Source organism: Triticum aestivum, chromosome 1A (assembly GCF_018294505.1).
Source record: "Triticum aestivum cultivar Chinese Spring chromosome 1A, IWGSC CS RefSeq v2.1, whole genome shotgun sequence".
In the NCBI taxonomy this organism is placed as follows: Eukaryota; Viridiplantae; Streptophyta; class Magnoliopsida; order Poales; family Poaceae; genus Triticum; species Triticum aestivum.
The window spans coordinates 61,180,234-61,202,354 of record NC_057794.1 but is presented as its reverse complement, the minus strand read 5'-3'; the positions used below and the strand labels follow the sequence as shown (position 1 = coordinate 61,202,354).

Genomic DNA, 22,121 nt, shown 5'->3' with positions numbered 1-22,121 from the left:
AGATTAAATTAATCATGCGAACTAGCATAGTAGATGAATAGATCACATCTAGGGCACATATTAGAAACATGAATTCTACCACGATCTCGAACAAGAAGGATAGAATAACATACGGTGCAGCGGGTGTAGCACCGCTGGCGTTGACGTTGTCGCCCATGTCGTCGAGGATGAGGTTGCCAAGGTCGGGGAAGAAGTCATCGTTCGCGAAATCGTAGCTGCCAGCAGTCGCGCGAGTGCGCTCCCCAAAAACCTGATCGCCCCTCTCCCGTACAGGATCACGAGAGGCGGGGTTTCGAAGGCCTGCTGTCTCTTCTCCCGGTGCACGCCGAAAAGAGGGATGGAGAAGACTTGCTTGGCGGCGCAATGATCTAGAATGATGGTGAGAAACCATACGAAGTGGCAGCAGCTAGGGTAGACGTATGCCTGACTATATAGTGCGGGTCGGGTAGGTCATGGGAATAAACCCAGCTCTGTCCTCGGCTCCCGCAACCCGCGTCGCATCGTGACGAGGCGAGCGAGGAGGAGCGCGCGTGTAGGTCTCCTCTTCTCATGCTCATACAAGTGATAGAAGAGCTCACCTTATAAAGAAGTGCAACTCTCTCTCAACTTCCGGGGTGGGACTAAACTTTAGTCTCACTCACTCCACTCACATGTGTGTATAAATGGGCCAAAAGAATTTCAGAATTTTAGTTGGGCTTTGGGCCAAAGGCCTACTAGCAAAATTCCAACAGGTTAGGGTTATAGATGGGGAAGAGAGATGAGCAGATGTTTATAAACTTTATATTATGTATGTAAGAAGAAAAAGAAAAACTGAAAATAAACTTTTTGTACGTATCTCCATGTAATATCAAAGGGAAGATAGCATCAACTGAGATATAATGAAGTCTCAGTTGCAAAACTCTTTATATAGCCTGTGTACATGTCGTTGGATGCATCCGCTACAAACGGACGGCTAGTGGATGAATTGCCACGATCAGACGTATGATAGGGACGACCAAGCGCGAATTTCAAAACGTTATACTACAAGGGGCAGGTCAAACAGACTGAAGAAATGATATACAAGTTCTACCGCCTAAGCTTGTATGAACAACCATTTCTATTGTCCCACACAGAAGACAGCCCTTTCTATTGTCACCACATGGGAAGAACCCATTTTTATTGACCAAAAATTTATTTTACATTTTGCTCAACACTAGTTACACATAACTTAATTCTACATTTTGCTCAACACTAGTACCCAAACGAACTGTTATTATGTTAGAACTATACAGCTTTGTCGCCAGGGATGACTTTCTCCGGGAATCCCTCTGTTACAAGTATAACTGCAGGCATAGAACTTTTGAATGAGCTGGTGAAAACGAAAATGATGTATCCAAAGTGAAGTGCGCCCATTACTTGTTGAAAATTAAACAGTCATCCTCCAGCTTGCGCAAATAACATGTGTTTGCAAAAGGCTAGGATGTTTACCGGTATATTCGATGGCCTTCTTGTTGCTGCAGGTTTACTGGCATCCCTGGTAACTAATGCCCAGGGCAACATACATATCCAGTGTGCATCTGCCATAGAGAAAGCACCAGGTCCTTCTGGTAAAAGAGGTCATCATTTGGCACTGGCAGTTTGTGGTTGTGATTGAAGTGAGATGTCTAGCTCTTTGATTGGATGACTGAGATTATCTTTCTCATTTTCCGATTCCCCCTTAGGCTTATCTGGTTCTGCTTCCTTCTGAGTCTTCTTCTTTTCAAGGTCCAACTGCTTGCAGTTCTCTTCATGCGAACGCATGAACAATTTCACAAAGTTGTGGAGCGTTGTGGCCACTGCAAAACATGGAGATTTTGGAAGGATTTGTTAAAGAGTAAAAAAAAGGTTGTATCGGCACTTTTTCTCAAAGTTGTAACTAATCTAAACTAATTTCAAGAACAGCTACAGGGAACTCAAATATCATGCTAGCTTCACCTTGCTCAAATGGACAACGTGCTGGATCTTCTCCAAAATAAAGTGCTAATGCATCTGCATTCCTGCCCTGCAAGGTTCAGAATTGCACTTAAATTAATCATAAATGAAAGTAGATCAATTGCACAAATGACTGGATGCCAGAATTGCCATTCATCTTCTACAGAAAAGGATTGCAATTCGTCACTGCTCCCTTGTAGCACCAGAATGCAATCCTGTCCAACCCAACATTTTTTTAACTGAGACCCCAGTCTAATTAATACTAATCAGTTGACGAAGTTCCGTCTTTACAAAAAATTACAACCTCGATATCAGTTCGAACAAACAAAAATATGTCACATACTCCCTCCGTCCTTGAAAGAGTGTACTTCCAACTTTGTTCGAGGGTCAAACTATCTCAAAGTTTGACTGAGTTGTGCAAAAATTTCTTTCAAGGACGGACGGAGTATTGTAGAAGGAAACAATTTGATCAAATTTGGCAAACAAAAATAATTCAAGGAACAACGAAAAAAACAAGGGCATATTTGGAACACATGAATTTCGTTAAATTTTCAAAGGAAACTGCTCGGTTCCTATGGTAACTAGGAAAAATTCTGACATGCCATAAAAGGGCTGAAGCAATAACTATCAGAAATATTTAGAATTATTACATATCATGAAGCACAGAAAAACTGAATGGTTTAGATATCAATCGTTAAAACCCGAAGAATTCTTCATATACGTGCAAAGAGAACATATAATTTCAAGGTTCATGTGTACTTTAAACACATGTGCAGAAAATATTATAAGAACGTACTGGAAGCAACACAACAATATGTACTGCCTCCGTCCCAAAATAAGTGTCTCAATTTTGTACTAACTGTATTTGTAAGTCTTCTTTATTTTACATTACTTTCTAACCACTGATTACCTATATATTTATATATTAATATTGAATTTGTTTCTTCCCAACATTTCAAATTTTCATGTGTTGAGGCTTACAAAATAACTTTGTTCGCTTATCTTGATGAGGAGAAGGTCCAGCTTTGGTTCCTCAACAACCTCTTAAGTCTAATTTTCACCCTTAACTCCATACTGTTTAACGGGCAGACTTACTAAACATGGCATTCTGTATAACACTTCTTGCATCTTCTGCCAATCTAGCAATGAAGACATCGATCATCTTCTGCTTGGCTGCGGTATCACTGACTGTAATCTCATGGAGTATGAGGATTGCCAAGATCAAGGAAATCAAACCTATTCTTAATGCTCAGTTTCAGGAATGGATGCTAGAATTGAGGTGAAAACTTCAGAGATAAAGAGCCTTTGATAGCCTATTATTTTGTTCACATGGCACATAAGGAAGGGTAGACAAAAGAATATTTGAAAACATTTATGCGCCCCTGTCGGACCTGTGGAAACCAGGGTCCCACGGATCCGCCTTGCGTGGGCCGCGGCAGTCCCGCCAACGGGTGGCAAGGGAAGCTTGCCTGCGTGTCCAAGACCATGCCGCTTGGGTGGCATGCAGATCTTCGTCAAGACCACAAGATGCAGATCTTTGTGAAGACTCTCATCGGCAAGATCATCACGCTGGAGAGAGGCCGGTCCACGACATCAGCGGCAGGGCCAAAACCTCTACAGGAATGGGCTTCCTCCCGGGAACCCCATCCCCATGACTTGCCTCCCCCGGGTGCCCTGAACCCCGCCAACGACCTGATTGCTGGCGGCCGTGTGACGGGACGGTTCAGAGGGCGGCAGCCAGCCATAGGGTGGAGTGCAGCTGGCGTGCATGCACGACTTCCCTTGGCGGGCAAGTTGCGTGCCTGCTGGCACTCTGCAGGCTTTCTCCCGCATGTGAGCCACTTGGTGACACAAGCTACAGTGGCAGACGCAGAAGTTAACATTGGTGACGGATGGGATGTGCGCCTGCTCCCGGCAAGGTGGCACAGCGCCACGTGCCGTTCGCCTCTACAGTGCGTTGTACCCCACTGTACAACCACCACATTTATCTCTTTGTAGCAACTGTGGTAGCCCCTTGCAACTATAAAAGGAGGCCCATGCTACCTAGATTAGAGGTTGGACCCTAGCAAGACACATTCTAGCGAGTCCACACACACACACACATTCCATATTCCTAGCCCCGGCAAGCCCCGGGAACGGAATCAGTGCATTTGTAACCTTGTTCCACACATCCATCAAAACAACCAAGCAGGACGTAGGGTATTATGCTTCACAGCAGCCTGAACCTGGGTAAGTTCTTCGTGTCATGGTGATAGGATTCGTTCGTGACCTCGCCCCTCACCGAACCAAAAAGGGGGCACCAAAGCTCCCAGGTGTTGTGTCCACACACACGACAGCCCCTTAACCTGATTTTCTCTCCAGTCATTACAGATATGAATAAACTGGAGACAAGGGTTTTTCGGTTGTTTTGGATCTTTGTAAGCTGTAACTTTTGGCTGTTGTTTTCTGTTCGGCTCTTTGGGGCATGCCCCTAGAGCCTAACTCCGTGTAATTCCTTTTTCTATCTAATGCATTCACATACAGCTCTCCTGCATGTTCCTGGAAAGAACCTATACTTTACAAATTCCAGGCTGCAGCTACCTAAATCGCATTTCATGTCTTCAGAGATCTCGATTCCATGACCTAGAGCCTTTTGGTGTGGAACTTATATATGAAAAATAGTTTTTCTTACATACGTACTTTCAGTATTTATCTAAACTCTTCATATTGAGCTAATTCTAGCACTACTGCGCTGTACCAAGATGGGTCACATGGACTACCACCAATATGCCAGCGTGTTACAGCACAAATGACTCTTGCTTAAAGAGATACACATACCACATTAGAATAAAGTGAAGTCAAGGCTCTAACTTCGGCTTCAGCACCACTAAGGAAGCCCTTCAGTGTCTGTAAAAGGAAAGTGCTTAGTTTGGTGGAATCATGATGGTGTAATACTTCAAGCAAAAAATCTTGCCAGTACCTTGACAGTACACACGCACTATATTGCAGTCAAACAGTTACAATTGTTGGTTATTAAAGCATATTTCAAAAAGAAAAAAGAAAAAAACACAATTGTTATGGTTACCTTGCAAAAGATCTCCGACACAGGACCATCATTTTCAGATATAGTTAATTCTTGCTCCACTTTCTCGAGCCCTTTGTTTATGGCCTGCATTTCTTCTGCTAAAGACTTTAATTGTATCTGCATTCAGCCAAATAGTTCTCTAGTAACTCAATCAATGTATCATTGATTGTCAAAACCCAGAGTGACCAAAACATTGAATACCACGTCAGATCTAATACCTTTGCTGCCAACTCCAAGCTAGCCAAATCTTTAGGAAAGTCAAGAAGTTCTGGAAGTTTCTCAGAAAGCACCTGCGGTGATATGATAAATTGAGTAATTCAAGCATATCAACTGCAGTTCAGACTTCCTACGAAGAGGACCTAACCGAATTTGTAAGCATATCACAATGACAAGTTGGAAAGGGCTTAGATCCACTTCAAAAGTATGAACCTCATAAGACAGTATCCTCAGAAAGCTAAGACTTAGTTCAAAGCCGCATTGAAAAAGTGAGAAAAATAACAGAGAGAAAATACATGAACACAACCCAGCACACCGGAGAAATTAGACACGCGAAACTAGATATGCACCTCAAGTTAACTAATTGCATCAATTGCAGGATAAGCAAAACAACTGGGAAATGTTCCATCAAGATAACTTAAATATGAGCATAGGTAACTTCAAACGAGGTTCCTGTAAAGTTATTAGCTCTTTCCAGGCTTCTCAGTTCTCATCAAAATACCAGTATCCATTGGACAAATAGTTATGCAAGCTTTCTACATTATGTGGTTACTTATTACAATGGTATTATAGAAGCAAAGATTTTTATATGCACGGCATCCAAGGCTAGGTAATGATGAATTTGACTAAGAAGGTTTATCCATTAAAATTGTTGGCTAACCCGGGAATTTGAGATTCCTATGCATGATATACCAGTTAGTAGATATGATTTTAACTTGTATATTCTGGAACGCAAAAAAATTCTACATTTACTTTTGTACTCCCTCCGTCCCGAAATACTTGTCATCAAAATAAATAAAAGGGGATGTATCTAGATGTACTTTAGTTTTAGATACATCCCTTTTTGTCCATTTTGATGACAAGTATTTTCGGACGGAGGGAGTATTTTATATGATCCACACCTACATAAAAATATTTTCTGGCAAGGGAATAAAACTTAGTACTGAAACTATCTACTTTTCTATATGAACAGATGTATACCTTGGATAAATAATGCATTAAGGTCATCTTATTATTCCGTGCACGGGTATCGCTTAATTTGAGTAAGCTATCCAACCTGAATCCAACAGCAGAACCTACAATAAACAAAACGAACTGTAGTGCAGCCAGGAAAAAAATAAAGCAACGAGCAATCAAAAGAAATTAAACAATGCATATTGAATTATAAAAAAGCTAATAGAGTTCATATAAGATGATTAGCATGAAAGATGTGCCATCGTATCGAAGTGTTGTATTTCAATTCTCTGGGACCTGTACAGAAAACTATGAATAATAACAACACACCAAAAGCCTGAAAGACGGAGGATGATTAAGGGCGTGTTCGGTAGCTCTCCCCAGCCCAAAAATCCTCATCGCCAGCTTCCAACTCTGCGTACAAAAAACCAGAAGTAGTGTTTCGTTCGGCACCGTAGCTTCTGGATTCGTTCGTTTTCCTCCAGGTTCAAAGCCAATGTAGCGTTCTGTGGCCCAGTCAGCAATAGTTGTTGGGCTGCTAGCTGTAGGCCTAGGAAAAAGGCTGGGATGTGAATCCGTTCTTGAGGTCAGAGAGGCAAAGCTCGGGCTCAGGAAGGGATTAGATAGCAAACCGGTACGCTAGCTTTTCACTTCGCGGTGGCATCTCCCATGTAATTTCACTCAACTCGAACTCCTTCGTTTTCTGAGATCTGGGAAAGACCAGCTCCTCAACTCCTCACCTTTTACACTACGACACTCGCCAGCTTCTTGATTCTAACTACGCGGAGTCAGGGCGTTCGGCCCAGCTCCACTCGTGGAGTCGACAGAACCAGGAGCTGGAGAGCTACCGAACATGCCCTAATAATAGTACTACTATTGTGTCCAATATCTTAACAGAAATGCGTAGGAAAATTTGACACCTCACTTGTATAAAACTCATTTGTGCATGCTTTCTTTTTCAAGTAGAAGTAAACAAGAATATACATGCTTTATATACATTATACACAGTACAAACTTTTACCAAATTGGTGCATGGTGTGCTATATTACTAAAATTCATACAGCCAGAGCTCTAAAAAAGGGTCATCTAGTGCACACTGGTTTGCCTCATGTGTTTACCTGATGGTACATTCTACATACCTATAATAAATTATTGACGCAAAACAATTTTCATATAGTCCAAACTGTACAAACTTCAGAAGAAATATATTAATTATATTCCAAATCTAGTACTCCCTCCGATCCATATTACTTGTCGCTGATTTAGTACAACTTTGTCTAAATCAGCGACAATTAATACGGATCGGAAGGAGTACTTAAATTACTAGCTGAACTTTACGTGTTGCAAATTACAAATGAACGTTAAGTTCACAGCGAATATACCAGCCGACAACTCACTATGACAGATTGCAGACCTAAACTATTTTGAGAGGAAGCACTAACTACTAATTAGGCTTTGTGTCGTGATGAAATGCGCTGCTTCAGTCATTTGAGTTAAAAATTCAAACGCCACAAAGTTATGACTGCATATGGTACTTAAACCAAAACTTCGGAATCTAGTATTAGTCTTCAGCATACCATGAAGTAATAAAAATATTACCACTGTCATCCTTTTTACAGGAAAATTTTCTACTCTTCATCGAGTACATACTTTTACATGAAGATAAACCAATGTCAAGCATGTTGCTTCATTGTGGATTGCAAGTCGAGAGTGAAGGTAACAATTATGGATCCTTGTTCGGAAGTCACTACTAATAATTTATTTACAGCATTCAAACAAGGAAGAGAAATGGTGCCACAGGATATATATTACTTCAGTTAATAAATGTCTCCTGAACAAGAAGTATCACTTTACAATTGGTATTACCTCTAGCAGTGCCTTGGTTCAACGCATTTCCCAAAGAAAGAATCGTCTGCATAATCCTTTTCAACTTCACTGAACCCCTTATCTATGAACATCACAGCAAGAATATGAAACCCATGATGTTAATCACATAATATGAAATTTCAAATTAACAGTATCCACCTCTTCAGCAGATGAGTTAACAATGTTCAGATTCCGCTTAAGGTCAGACACCTGAGAAGAACTAACAGTTAAACAATACAATACCAAAAAGGCCAAGCAAAAGAATACAGTTCCTAGTAGAAGAAAAGGAATCAGATGTCTCACTTGAGATCGAAACTGAATCTTGAATAAGAAAACTCTCAGCTTAGAGTCCACACGGGGTAATTTCATAAGCTCCATGAAGAACTGCAGTAGAAGAAGCAAATTGTGTCTCAGTATTGGGATAATAAGTAGTGTCATTTTTCCGCAGCAGTATCGGATCGTAACATAGGATCACGATACCATGTGATATTTTAGTTCTGTATATTAATTTATATACTTGGGAATAACTTCAAATGGATTTAGGTTACAGCCCAACTCATTTCTTCTCTAGATTTATAACCAGCAGCAGGGCAGCCATGTAAATGCCAAATTTAAGTTGATTTTAGACCAATGTCCAATGCGAGTAATCAGCAGAATTGTTGGACAGTCCTAAGAGAAATGCTTTAGGCCCATTAACTTCACAACCCACCCACAAGTCCTTCACTGGCTGCTGTCATTCACGGGACAAAACTCCATTATTTTAGTCCCACGTCATGAAACGAGTGGAAGAATGTGCAACTTAAATACTCCTCTCGCAGTTCTACCTCCAGCAAGCATGGCTTGGTTAATTGCTACACAACTGCACTGCTGCGTGCCAATGTGGAGTGGATTTTTTGCTACTTAGAATGGCATCAACGGATTTGGGTTTGATTCACGTCGTGATACCAAGGACTCTATGACATGTAACGTGATCCAACTCGATATTATCGAATAGCTGCTGCACTACGTAATATATCGATCGGCTGCAGTAGGAACGTAATATCACAAGATACTACGATCCGTATTGTGATACTGATAACCATGGTATATACACCACAAGTTTCACTTGAGATGTAACAAAGTTGTAAAGCAAACTGAAAGGAAGCAAGTCACCTGTTCGCATTCACCAAGATCTTGCTTATCTCCTTTGTAACCCTGTAGTGGTGACAAGAATGCGTAATGACAACTGATAACTTCAGGAATCTTGTAAAGAACTAAAACCGAACACCACAATTACCTTCAGAAGTTCTATTTCCTCTTTAGTTGGAGTGAACTTAATTAGGTTCTCCACCTGATCAGCGTCTAGGACAGTATCATCCAGAGCAAGAATAGCACTCTGCTCTCAAAGGAAAAATTGATAGGTATAATTAACGAAGATATAAAGTAAATGTCCTACCAAAAGAAACCATTACATTCATTTCTTAATTAATTTCAGGTTATTTCAATGAGAAATTCATAATAATAGGCATTTCCAGGTTAAGTAAGAAATGATTAATCAGTAATCACTATTCCACTCTCTCACGTCATTTCTTAAAAACTCTCCCACCATATCTAATAGACTATATAACGAAGTCTATCAAAAGAATACATATTAGTACCTGTCCCTGAAGAGAATATTGTCGCCCGACCCACCCCTCCTGCGTCGCCCCCGCAGGCGATGGGGAGGGAACCCTAGCCGCCGCCGGTCTCCTCCCGACCCCTTCCTCCCCCGCCGCCGCCACAGGGCGCGCCCAGGCAAAGCCTGGCTGGCGCTGGCGCCGGCGGGCCTTCTCGTCCCCTCGTGTGTGGCGCCGGTGTGGGCCGCTTCCACATGCCAGGGCGCCGCGGTTGGTGGGTCGCGGCGGCGCGGCGGGTCCCCTCCCGACGACGACGGCTGGTGGCTTCCGCGGCGCATCGGGCTGCTGGCTGGAGGGGCGCGCTTTCTGCTCTTGCACCCCGATCTGGCGCCGGGAGCTGTGGGCGGCACGGGGTCGCGGCGCGACAGAGGTGGGCGCCCTCCTTCTTCCTCCTCTGCTCGTTGGCTAGGTGGAGCTTGAGGGCGTGGCTGGTGGGTGCTTGTTGCGGCATGGTCAGATTCGGCCGGATCTGGCCCTGCTCGCCGGCGGGCGGCCCGAGGTGCTGGCAACGGCCGGCTGGTTCGCTGCACGGATGTGGGCCGCCACGGCGTGGTGGTGGCTCATGGCGGTGGTTTGGGTCGTTTCACGGCAGCGGCCGGACATCTCCGGCGTCGGCTCGTAAGGAAGCGGCCTGTTTTGGCCTTCGATTCCTCTCCTCGTCGTTCGGACGCTACCTTCGTCGAAGGGCTGGCCCTTTCCCGGCTGCGGTCCATCTCCCGTCTCATGCCCGGTGTTGCGGGACTGATCTCATCTCGCGCCCGGCAGCAGGACCGACCTCGTCTCGCGCCCGGCAGCAGGACCGACCTCGTCTCGTGCCCGACTGCAGGACTGAGCCCGTCTCGCGCCCGGTGCCGCAGGACAAGGAGATGGAGGCCCGTTCCGGCCGGCCTCTTAGGTCTCGGCGCTGGGGGTCGCCCAGGGATGCGAAAGACGGGACCTTTCCATGCGTCTCTTTGGGTGGAGTAGTGTGCCGGTCTCGGGTGAGGTGGTGTCAAGGTCCTGGATGCCAGGGCGGCGGCCTTGGAGGTGGTAGCGCGGTGCTCATGGGCAGAGCTCGTGGCTTGGTGCTGCCTGGTGACCATGGCCGTGTGGGCGGCATGGATGCCGGGGTGTGGCGTTCGGTGGTGGTGATTGTTGGCCGGGGTGAAAACCCGCTCTATCTTCGGACGGACCGGCGGCGGCGAATCGTTCCCTTCTTGAAGGCGTCGTCGCAGCCTTCATTGCCCGTCGGGTTGCTCCAGGGGAAACCCTGACCATCGTGTCGGGCGGTGGCGGCGCTCCGGTGTCGTTCCCTTCCTGAAGGCGCCGCCTTGGAGCCCTCGGTTCGCCATATGCGGCTTCACTTCTTCGCGGTGGCGTGTTCACGGCTTAGATCTCCAGTTACTCTTGTAGTGCTAGGGGTGGTGTTGTTGCGCTCAGCATCTTTGTATCATGCCTTGGGTGTGTGGGTTGTGTTGGCGTGCGGTTGTATCAGGTTTGTTGTGGATCTTTGCTTTATTTATAAAGCGGGGCGAAAGCCTTTTTCGGTAAAGAATACATATTGCATTGTTGTATGACTAGCAAGTAGCAACATCAATACCTTCAGATATTTATATAAAACCATTTTTTAATTAGAACATGCCAAAGGTTAATTGGCCATCAGCTTACCATTAGGTCCGGAAGCGGCATTTTGACTTTCGTAAGCATGATTCCACAATTGTTAGCCCGACGAAGATCAATCTGTATTTCCAAACAGCTGATGTTAGAAAAAACAAACAGTAACGTGAAGCAAAATAAGAAGGCATATATAGTATAGCTACAAACACCCGTAATGACATATGCAAAACTAAGCAAGGTCACTACATGCCATGAAGGAAACTAACATAAAGAACTGGGATCCTAAGTACCTTGATTGATCAGTTGAATATGTTCTACGGTCTACCATGCATCTGTTATAAGCGCTTAGAAAGAAATGAACTGATTATTGGTGAAACCTATGTACTAAAATAAGAAGCACCAATTGGATGGGATGCCATTGATCCGAGCCATTGATAAATCTCTACCTTTTGATTGCACACTTATGGTCTAATGAATTCCGAATCAAACCATACTAATTACCTCTTAACTGCTAGCTTTTGGTTTGTGACTTAACCATTCTTAATGCTAGCATTTCTTTTTTACGTAATAAAGTGGTTTGTGAGAAAAGACGAAAAATAAAAATGTGGGATTCATTTAAAATTGTAGATATGGTTTTCTTACATATGTTCATTATATCTTCATGCAATATATACTATGGAACATAGATTGTGCACACTCAGTTGCCACTAGCATAAAGGCACCAAAAAGAGAAAAATAATGTATAACTTGCAGCACACTCACAAGAGATCATATGTACCATATGTAATAGACTAATAGAGAATCGAGTGAAATAAGCATGAAAGAAATGAAGATCAGGAATATACACACTAAGTGGAACAATTTGCGTGCAAAACAAATGATACATTATTTGTTAAAACTCACAAGATGAATTTTCTCTGGTTTTGCCCCAGATGCACGACTCCCTGAGTTATCTGAACGCCTAGAATCTGAATTTGGTAGAGCAGTTGAGAAAAGATTTTCTAGTTCTGACATGTCAAACACTGGGGCTCTGCACAAGTCATGCAAAAGATGCATTAGCATAAAAAAAGCAATACATATGACCATTCTTTGGTGCGGTCAAGATGTTAGAGAGATACTTTGAAGCTTCATCAGCTTTTTGCCCCTCTGCCCAGAGACTGCCCTTCATCGCTCTTGTAACTTTCACCCAGTGTAGTGGTTTCAGATTGGACTTTCTGGACATAGTCTGACCAGATTGAAGACTCTTAGACATTGGGCCCGAAGGAGGTGCAGGTCCACGCCCCTTCGTACCAGGAGGTGCTGGTGGAGGTACAACATTGCCAGAAGCACCAGGATGGTTGGCATCCTTTGAGAACCTTGGAGCGTGAGGTGGTGGTGGAGCAGGAGGAGATTGTTTTGATGAATTATAGGGTGGTGGTGGTGTAGAAGTAATTCCTGGAGGTGGAGGCGGGAGCGGTGCTGAAGATCTAATGGCAGATGATGTTGGAGAAGGTGGTGGAGGTGGTGCAGCAGGCGGAATAGGAGATGAAGTAGAAGCAAGTGGGTGAGTTGGAGGTGGAGGTGGTGCAGCAGGTTGAACAGCCGATGAAGTAGAAGCAACTGGTGGGGGTGGAGGTGGTGCAGGAGGTCGAACAGCTGATGAAGTAGAAGCAAGTGCTGGAGGTGGGGGTGGTGCAGGAGGTGGAACAGGAGATGAAGTAGAAGCAAGTGCTGGAGGTGGAGGTGGTGCAGGAGGTCTAACAGGAGATGAAGTAGAAGCGAGTGGTGGAGGTGGAGGGGGTGCAGGAGGTCTACTGAGGGAGGACTTAGGTGCAGACAAAGGAGGTCCAACTATTCTAACAGGAGAAGCTGGAGGTGGAGGTGGTGAAGGAGGTCTGAATGAAGTAGAGGTAGTGGCAAGAGCAGTAAAAGTTGGTGATGATTCTTGTGCATTGTTACTTGAGGACTGCTGATGATTTGCAGGCAGAGTAGTAGTTCCAGGTAACTGCGATGTGGATTCTTCATGTGGAGGAAATGGGTGGGGCAACAATGAAGGACCTGCGACAGGGAAGCTTAATTAGAGATGGAAAAAACAACTAAAATATATTTAGATGGTTCAGCAAAACCTGAATGCTTCGGAGACGACTGAGATAAGTCATCTTCTGCCTCGGACAGCATAAAAGCATCAGACGCTACGAACAACACCGGACCTGATGACTGAGGGGGTGGGGGTGGTGATGGCGACGGCGGCAGCATACCCTTTGTTACAACCGGAGTCCCTGTCACGTCATCACAAGTTAAATTTGCAGGCAACAGTAGGTTATGGGTGTACAACAAAAGAATTTTGTTGAGAAAAACCTGTTGTTGGATGCTGTCCTGATGATGGTTTTGATGGAACTTTGACTGTGGCGCTTGACATCGTAGGTGCAATTATGGTTGAACCACAATTCTCAGAACCTCCAAATGTAGCATGATCTTCCAACAAAGCTGTAATTCCAAGGGCTGAAGGTACGCTATAAAATCTTGGGCATGCTGAAAGTGATCTTGGAGGTGAGTTGCTAGGAAAGGCAGAACTTGACCTAGAAAGTGGAAACCGCTGTGACATAATCATAGAGGGCGAAGAGCACTGTACTGGACTAGATTGCTCATCAGGTTTTTCCAGTGAAGACGATCGTTCGGTAGTGATGTCAACTACATGTGTTATTTCCTTATGAACTTGAGGGTTTATGTTTTCAGGAACAACGGTTCCTAATTTTCCTTGATAAATACTGGCTGGGTCCAACGTGGCTAATTTGTGTATGCCATCACATTCCTTTTTGTTCATATAGACTGTTGAGTTTTCAGCATTGCTTGATTTGTTTCGAACATTGTCAGATTCATTTTTGGTCGGTGAACCAATCTCCAATTGCCCTATTTCCTTTCTTATGCTCGAATCTTTCTTGCTTGGAGACAGCAATCCCTGCCTCAGCTGTATATTTTTGGTCGGTGAACCAAGCTCCAAATGCCCTATTTCTTTTCTAATGCTCGAATCTTTCTTGCTTGGAGACACCAATCCCTGCCTCAGCTGTATGGTTTCATATGTGGTTAGCCGCTGGAAAAACTGGACTGCAGCATCCCCTTTCGGATCTAACCAGTCGACTATGCTGAACATCTCTTGCACCTTTGCAAATGCTTCAATTGGTAAGCCCTCCTTCTCCCCTATACCTGCCATCTCCATGGGATCTAAATGATCTGCAGTGTCCATTTCTGAAAAAAGAATCTTCAACAACAAAGGACGAAGAAGGCTTCAGTTTCTGCACACTGTACAAAGAATAAGTTGACTGCAATGAAGATTAAATACCTCGGCTCTGAATTCCTTTGGGAATCGATCTTTTGCATCCCACATTATGTCAATTTCATCACGGTTTAGCATGAGAATGTTTGACCTGATAAATGCTGTGTTGAACATGACTCTGAACATCATCTCTTCTCGTTCTTGATCAGCATCCAAACTGATGCATTCAAGGACAACATCTCCTTGAATATGGCAGTGGATATCGATCTTAATCAATTGACAGTCTGCCTGAGTAAGATGAGAATAAATGAGAATGGTATGTTAACAGCGAAGCAAATACTCAGTTTATGGCTCCACGCACGTTTAGTAGCAAAACTAGTGAAGGGAATGCAATTCATTTGCCAATTCTCAAAACAGAAGATTGTCCAAAACTCACCCGCTTGTAATGCCGAACATATTTACTCCTCTTTGGTGTTGAAAAAAGCACCTTGGGATTGTTATCTGTACCAAGTAGAGGATCCTGCCCATAGATACGGAATATCGGTCTACATCCATCCTCCCCATTACAGCCCGGGGTATTCCTTAGTATCACGCAGTCTAAGGTAAGAGGTCGATCACCTGGTGGCCATTCTGCGCTCACGTTCCTCCGGGATATGTAATGCAGGTATCTTATCTGCGACGGCATGGGGTTTAGCGGCGAGAGCAGCTGGATGAGCTCGCGAGGGGCCTGCCTGTACACCATCTCCAGCGTCCTCTGCTCGCCGATGAACTGCTTCCGGTACAGCAGCAGGCCCGCCAGCATGAAGGCGAGCACGTTCCAGCCGCCTCGCTCGCAGTGCATTATGAGGACGTTGTGCTGTCCCAGGGAGAGCCAGCTCTCCCCGGACCTGAGGAAATGGTGGACCATCTCCATGGTGAGGAGCGGGCAGCCCTCGTACTGCCTCGGGTAGTCCATGACCACCATGTCGTAGATGGAGAGGATGCTGGCCAGCAGGCTCTGCTGGCTCTCCCGTTCCTCCTCCCGGAAGTTGAAGACCATGAAGGAGGCGTCCGCGAAGTGGCTCCGGAGGTGCAGGACGATGTCTCCGATGTACTGCCCGTACTTGTCGTCGTCGAAGACATCGGTGGAGAAGCACGAATCGAACACTGCGCACACAAAACGAAAGGGAGAGGACGTTGGCGTCGCGTTCTAATATCTATCCGAAACCCTGCGACGACGACGACGGATGCGCCGGCGCCGCCGCCGAAACGGGAAATGGGGAGGGAGGGAGGGAGGGAGGAGGGAATGCCGTGCGACGCAGTGGCGGGCGGAGTGGGTGGGGAGAGGGAACGGCGACGCACCGTAGACGCGCTCGGTGATCTCGAGCAGCCCGTCCGGGGGCTTGCGGTAGAAGAACTTGCGGAAGAGAGACATGCGGCGGCGGCCTCCTCCTCCTCCTCCAGATCCGCGGGGGCTGGGGGAGAGCGGGGTGGAGAGCAATGCGCCGCTAGGGTTTTCGGCGGCGAGGCGGCGGCGCGGCTCACGGGACGGCGGGCATGCGCGCGGGCGGCGATAGGGCGAGGAGGGGAGAGGGGATCGGCCGGGCTGGGTTGGGTTGCAGAGGGGGGGGAGGGAAGGTGGCGGAGAAGATCTATCTGCCGGTGTTGTCTGTGCTCGGTCGGTCGGGTCAGGTGCACGTTCGGGTCGGTAGTCGTTAGCTCGGTCCTTCGTTAACGTTAACAAATGACTTCTCCACTTTGCTTCCTGGGACAGCGACCCAGCACGTGCCGCCCATCTCACCTGCTAGAGCACACTCTTTTTATTTATTTATTTTAATTATTTAAAAAACAGATATATTATAAAAATTTATGGAAGTACAAAACATCTTAAACACAATAAAAATTACATCAAGATTTCAAAACCACCAAACAACCGCACTACTGCCGCCAAAACAAGCCGCCGGCGTGTCGTTGTTGCTGCTCCCCTATAGGAGCAGGATTGACCTTATCAATGGCAGTCGGGAAGTCTTTGTGCCCATGCACCAGCGCCCTAAAGCCGCGGTCTTCGTAGTCGAATCTTTGCATAGATCCGAAGCACTTCATACTACATCTCGCCATGACGAGAAACCTTAACCTCACTTCCCCAATGAGAAGCTGGGGATCTACGTCGGTGCTCTGTCGGCTACGTCCAAGTGGACAAACTTGAGGAGGATTGTGTTGGATGTGGGGTTCCGGCAAACCCTTAAGGTTCGAACACTGGGGTGCGCGCGAAGTCTTTCCTTCCCACCGATCTACGCCCTAACTCGCTAAGATCTCGCGGACGAACTCGCAACACAGAAAGACATGAGATTTATACTGGTTCGGGCCACCGTTATGGTGTAATACCCTACTCCAGTGTGGTGGTGGTGGATTGCCTCTAGGGCTAATGATGAATAGTACAAGGGAAGAACGGTCTCCTGAGATTGAGGTGTTCTTGAGCTCGGTGAGCTTGTGTGTGTGAGGATGGTCTGAATGATCCCTCATTTGCTAAGGTGGTGGCTAGTCCTATTTATATTGGCCCTGGTCCTCTTCCCAAATATCGAGCGGGAAGGGGGCCAACAATGGCGGGCCAATTTGAAGGGGGGCAGTTAGTACAAGCTATCCTGACAAAAGTAGTCTTCGCCTGTGAAAAGCTCTGGGGTGACGCCGTCTTGAGCTCCACGATGACCTCCGTCTTGCCATTCTTCTGGCCTTGGTCTTCTTGCACCGAAATGGCAACCTTTGCCTGATGACTCGGTACTCCTCGCCTGCGCTTGACTCCTTAGCACCAAAGAGGAAACAAGGACGTTGCGGGAAGGGAGCCAACAATGGCGGGCCAATTTGAAGGGGGACAGCTAGTACAAGCTATCCTGACAAAACTAGTCTTCGCCTGCGAAAAGCTCTGGGGTGACGTCGTCTTGAGCTCCACGATGACCTCCGTCTTGCCGTCCTTCTGGCCTTGGTCTTGTTGCACCGAAATGGAAACCTTTGCCTGATGACTCGGTACTCCTCGCCTGCGCTTGACTCCTTAGCACCAAAGAGGAAACAAGGACGTTGCGCGCGCTGGCGCCCGCCTGGTGTCATGCGTCACGGCTCACGTCACGAAGGCCTCGTGAGGTTTGCCCTGCCTTGATATCTCCGCTCCTCGTGAGCCTGCCTAGCTAGGCTACTCCCGAGGAGGTCTTGCGTCGTCCGCCTCGCGAGGCTTGGACCCTCGTGAGGGTCTTGGATGCTTTGTTGGTGAAGATGTGTCGTATGACCTGCAGGCTCAACCACGCCATGGGCCGCAGAAAGGCAAGTCTGGGGACCCCTGTTCCCAGAGCGCCGACAGTAGCCCCCGGCCCAAGGTGCGCTCGGGCTTGGCTTCGCGGCGAAGCCAAGGGCCAAGTACGGAGCACCGCGGGCCCCAAAAGTCTACGGCCTCGGTTGACCCATGGTGGATAATTGGACGTGGGCGTCTCCGCTCCCCCATGTTGCCTCGGCAACTGCTTGACTTGACAAGTCCCTGCGACATGCAAGGAAAACCATTATTACATGCGATCATGGGAGACATCGGTTGGCCTTCTCTTGCTAAAATGGGGAGGGGGCGGAGCCCCCGTTGCCCATCTCTTCCTTGCTTGCTTGCTCCTTCCTCCTCGCTCCCACTATTGACAACAATGGCGCCCATCAGAAGGTTTTCTGCTGAAGAGAAAGGCAAGGCTCTCCGCGATGATCCAGGGCCTCTTCCGCCGAAGAAAAGGTTGATCCATCGCCGTGATGAAGCGGCGATGTAGGTGGTGTCAAGGCCTTGGTGCGAGCGGCCTCCTCCGGGGTACCCACTGCCCTTGTACGCCCAAGCCGAGGGCTCGGGGGGACGGAGTGATGAGCAGCGCCGCCCACGCCGCATCCAGGGCCACCGCGCCACGGCGACGCGCGGCGTCGCCCCTGAGGTTCACGCCGCGGACTCTTCGCGCGAGTTGGTGTTGTGGGTGCCGATGCCTCCGAGCTCCTGGATCCGCTTCCCTCGGTTCTTCTCCGACGTGATGCCGCCGAGGGGGGCTCTCGAGCTCTGGCTGCAGCATGCCGACTGCAGCGCTCCGGCGACCGGAGCGGAGATCAAAGCGGTCCCCACCGGCAAGATCATCATGACGCGCGGCTGGGGCGAGATCGCGCGGGTATGCCGTGCGAGGGACGCCCTCGCGATCCACTTTGAGTGCGACGGCGTCTCCACGCTCTTCTTGAAGGTCTTCGATGCTGAGGGCCGCCGCCTGGAGTGCTGCTCCGGAGAGGAGCGTGAGGCTGACGCGCGCCCCGCTCGTGGCCACTCCAGCAGCAGCAGCCCTTGGGAGTCCAGCAGCTCTCCTGAGCTCTATGAGACTCCGGAGACGAGCGATGACAGCTACGTGCCCCCGAGTTCTTGCCGCGCTTGGAGCGGAGCTGCGGCATCCGGCCGTCGCCGCCGCTGATCTGGATGGGGTTGGCGCCGGCCTCCCTTGGCCCACTGTTGATGATGGTGTCCACCACTAAAGGATGTGTTGGAAATATGCCCTAGAGGCAATAATAAATTAGTTATTATTATATTATATTTCATTGTTCATGATAATCGTTTATTATCCATGCTAGAATTATATTGATAGGAAACTCAGATACATGTGTGGATACATAAACAACACCATGTCCCTAGTAAGGCTCTAGTTGACTAGCTCATTGATCAATAGATGGTTACGGTTTCCTGGCCATGGACATTGGATGTCATTGATAACGGGATCACATCATTAGGAGAATGATGTGATGGACAAGACCCAATCCTAAGCCTAGCACAAAGATCGTGTAGTTCGTATGCTAAAGCTTTTCTAATGTCAAGTATCATTTCCTTAGACCATGAGATTGTGCAACTCCCGGATACCGTAGGAATGCTTTGGGTGTACCAAATGTCACAACGTAACTGGGTGGCTATAAAGGTTCACTACAGGTATCTCCGAAAGTGTCTGTTGGGTTGGCACGAATCGAGACTGGGATTTGTCACTCCGTGTAAACGAAGAGGTATCTTTGGGCCCACTCGATAGGACATCATCATAATGTGCACAATGTGATCAAGGAGTTGATCACGGGATGATGTGTTACGGAACGAGTAAAGAGACTTGCCGGTAACGAGATTGAACAAGGTATCGGGATACCAACTATCGAATCTCGGGCAAGTATTGTATCGATGAACAAAGGGAATTGTATACGGGATTGATTGAATCCTTGACATCGTGGTTCATCCGATGAGATCATCGTGGAGCATGTGGGAGCCAACATGGGTATCCAGATCCCGCCGTTGGTTATTGACCGGAGAGTTGTTTCGGCCATGTCTGCATGACTCCTGAACCCGTAGGGTCTACATACTTAAGGTTCGATGACGTTAGGGTTATAGGGAAAGTATGTACGCGGTTACCGAATGTTGTTTGGAGTCCCGGATGAGATCCCGGACGTCACGAGGAGTTCCGGAATGGTCCGGAGGTAAAGATTAATATATAGGAAGTATGGTTTTGGCCACCGGAAGTGTTCTGGACATCACCTGTAGTGTACCGGGACCACCGGAGGGGTCCGGGGGTCCACCGGGAGGGGCCACCAGCCCCGGAGGCCTACATGGGACAATAGTGGGAAGAGACCAGCCCCTAGGTGGGCTGGGGCGCCTCCCACCAAGGCCCAAGGCACCTCCTAGAGGGGAGGGGGCAAACCCTAGGGCAGATGGGCCTTAAGGCCCACCCTAGGTGCGCCTCCTCTCTCTCCCCCCTTGGCCGCAACCCTAGATGGGTTTTGGGGCTACCGCCACCCCTAGGGAGGGAATCCTAGATGGGGGCGCAGCCCCTCCCCTTCCCCTATATATACTTGAGGTATTGGGGGCTGCAACATACGCGAGATTATCTCCCTCTTGGCGCAGCCCTACCTCTCTCCCTCCTCGTCTCTCGTAGTGCTTGGCGAAGCCCTGCTAGAGTTTCGCGCTCCTCCACCACCACCACGCCGTTGTGCTGCTGCTGGACGGAGTCTTCCCCAACCTCTCCTTCTCCCCTTGCTGGATCAAGGCGTAGGAGACGTCACCGGGTTGCACGTGTGTTGAACGCGGAGGCGCCGTGGTTCGACGCTTAGATCGGAATCAACCGCGACCTGAATCGCTACGAGTACGACTCCTTCATCCGCGTTCTTGCAACGCTTCCGCTTAGCTATCTACAAGGGTATGTAGATGCACTCTCCTTTCCCTTGTTGCTAGATTACTCCATAGATTGATCTTGGTGATGCGTAGAAAATTTTAAATTTCTGCTACGATCCCCAACAGTGGCATCATGAGCTAGGTCTATGCGTAGTTTCTATGCACGAGTAGAACACAAAGCAGTTGTGGGCGTTGATTTTGTCAATTTACTTGCTGTTACTAGTCTTATCTTGATTCGGCGGCATCGTGGGATGAAGCGGCCCGAACCGACCTTACACGTACGCTTACGTGAGACTGGTTCCACCGACTGACATGCACTAGTTGCATAAGGTGGCTGGTAGGTGTCTGTCTCTCCCACTTTAGTCGGATTGGATTCGATGAAAAGGGTCCTTATGAAGGGTAAATAGAAATTGGCATATCACGTTGTGGTTTTCGCGTAGGTAAGAAACGTTCTTGCTAGAAACCTATAGCAGCCACATAAAAACTTGCAACAACAATTAGAGGACGTCTAACTTGTTTTTGCAGCATATACCTTGTGATGTGTTATGGCCAAAAGGATGTGATGAATGATATATGTGATGTATGAGATTGATCATGTTCTTGTAATAGGTATCACGACTTGCATGTCGATGAGTATGACAACTGGCAGGAGCCATAGGAGTTGTCTTAATTTATTTATGACATGCGTGTCAACATAAACGTCATGTAATTACTTTACTTTATTGCTAAAGCGTTAGCCATAGTAGTAGAAGTAGTAGATGACAAGACAACTTCAAGAAGACACGATGATGGAGATCATGATGATGGAGATCATGGTGTCGTGCCGGTGACAACGATGATCATGGAGCCCCGAAGATGGAGATCAAAAGGAGCAAAATAATATTGGCCATATCATGTCACTATTTGATTGCATGTGATGTTTGTCATGTTTTACATCTTATTTGCTTAGAACGACAGTAGCTTAAATAAGATGATCCCTCGCAATAATTTCAAGAATTGTGTTCCCCCTAACTGTGCACCATTGCGAAGGTTCGTTGTTTCGAAGCACCACGTGATGATCGGGTGTGATAGATTCTAACGTTCGAATACAACGGGTGTTGACGAGCCTAGATGTACAGACATGGCCTCGGGACACATGCGAAACACTTAGGTTGACTTGATGAGCCTAGCATGTACAGACATGGCCTCGGAACACGGAAGACCGAAAGGTCGAACATGAGTCGTATAGAAGATACGATCAACATGAGATGTTCACCGTTGATGACTAGTTCGTCTCACGTGATGATCGGACACGGCCTAGTCGATTCGGATCATGTTTCACTTAGATGACTAAAGGGATGTCTATCTGAGTGGGAGTTCATTAAATAATTTGATTAGATGAACTCAATTATCATGAAC

General features: G+C 47.1%; 1 protein-coding gene across 3 annotated transcripts; it reads right to left on the bottom strand.

The window, feature by feature from the left end:
• Positions 1 to 859: 859 nt before the first annotated feature.
• Positions 860 to 16,208, bottom strand: LOC123190114 (formin-like protein 6). Of its 3 annotated transcripts, XM_044602699.1 has the most exons (20): positions 15,896 to 16,208; positions 14,991 to 15,700; positions 14,621 to 14,842; positions 13,639 to 14,539; positions 13,407 to 13,559; positions 12,420 to 13,338; positions 12,205 to 12,331; positions 11,353 to 11,424; positions 9,327 to 9,425; positions 9,203 to 9,244; positions 8,354 to 8,434; positions 8,210 to 8,260; positions 8,051 to 8,132; positions 6,212 to 6,306; positions 5,233 to 5,304; positions 5,015 to 5,131; positions 4,768 to 4,836; positions 1,954 to 2,020; positions 1,468 to 1,814; positions 860 to 1,322 (listed from the first exon to the last, which is right to left on the bottom strand). In XM_044602699.1, exons 1-19 carry the CDS (start codon positions 15,966 to 15,968, stop codon positions 1,600 to 1,602), a joined length of 4,167 nt encoding a protein of 1,388 aa, XP_044458634.1. In that variant the 5' UTR covers positions 15,969 to 16,208; the 3' UTR covers positions 860 to 1,322; positions 1,468 to 1,599. The 3 variants fall into 3 exon arrangements, with proteins under 3 accessions (XP_044458634.1, XP_044458642.1, XP_044458649.1); XM_044602707.1 differs by lacking the exon at positions 8,210 to 8,260 and having other exon boundaries at positions 15,896 to 16,181; XM_044602714.1 differs by lacking the exons at positions 860 to 1,322; positions 1,468 to 1,814; positions 1,954 to 2,020; ... (1 more) ...; positions 5,015 to 5,131; positions 5,233 to 5,304 and having other exon boundaries at positions 8,210 to 8,270; positions 15,896 to 16,182.
• Positions 16,209 to 22,121: the final 5,913 nt, after the last annotated feature.

Coding starts and splice junctions, on each gene's coding strand:
- LOC123190114 (XM_044602699.1), bottom strand. CDS start 15,968: ATGTCTCTCTTCCGCAAGTTCTTCTACCGCAAGCCCCCGGACGGGCTG. Junction 8,261..8,353: donor AGATTCAGTTTCGATCTCAA/GTGAGACATCTG, acceptor AGTTCTTCTCAG/GTGTCTGACCTTAAGCGGAA. Junction 5,305..6,211: donor TAATGCATTATTTATCCAAG/GTATACATCTGT, acceptor ATATCACCGCAG/GTGCTTTCTGAGAAACTTCC.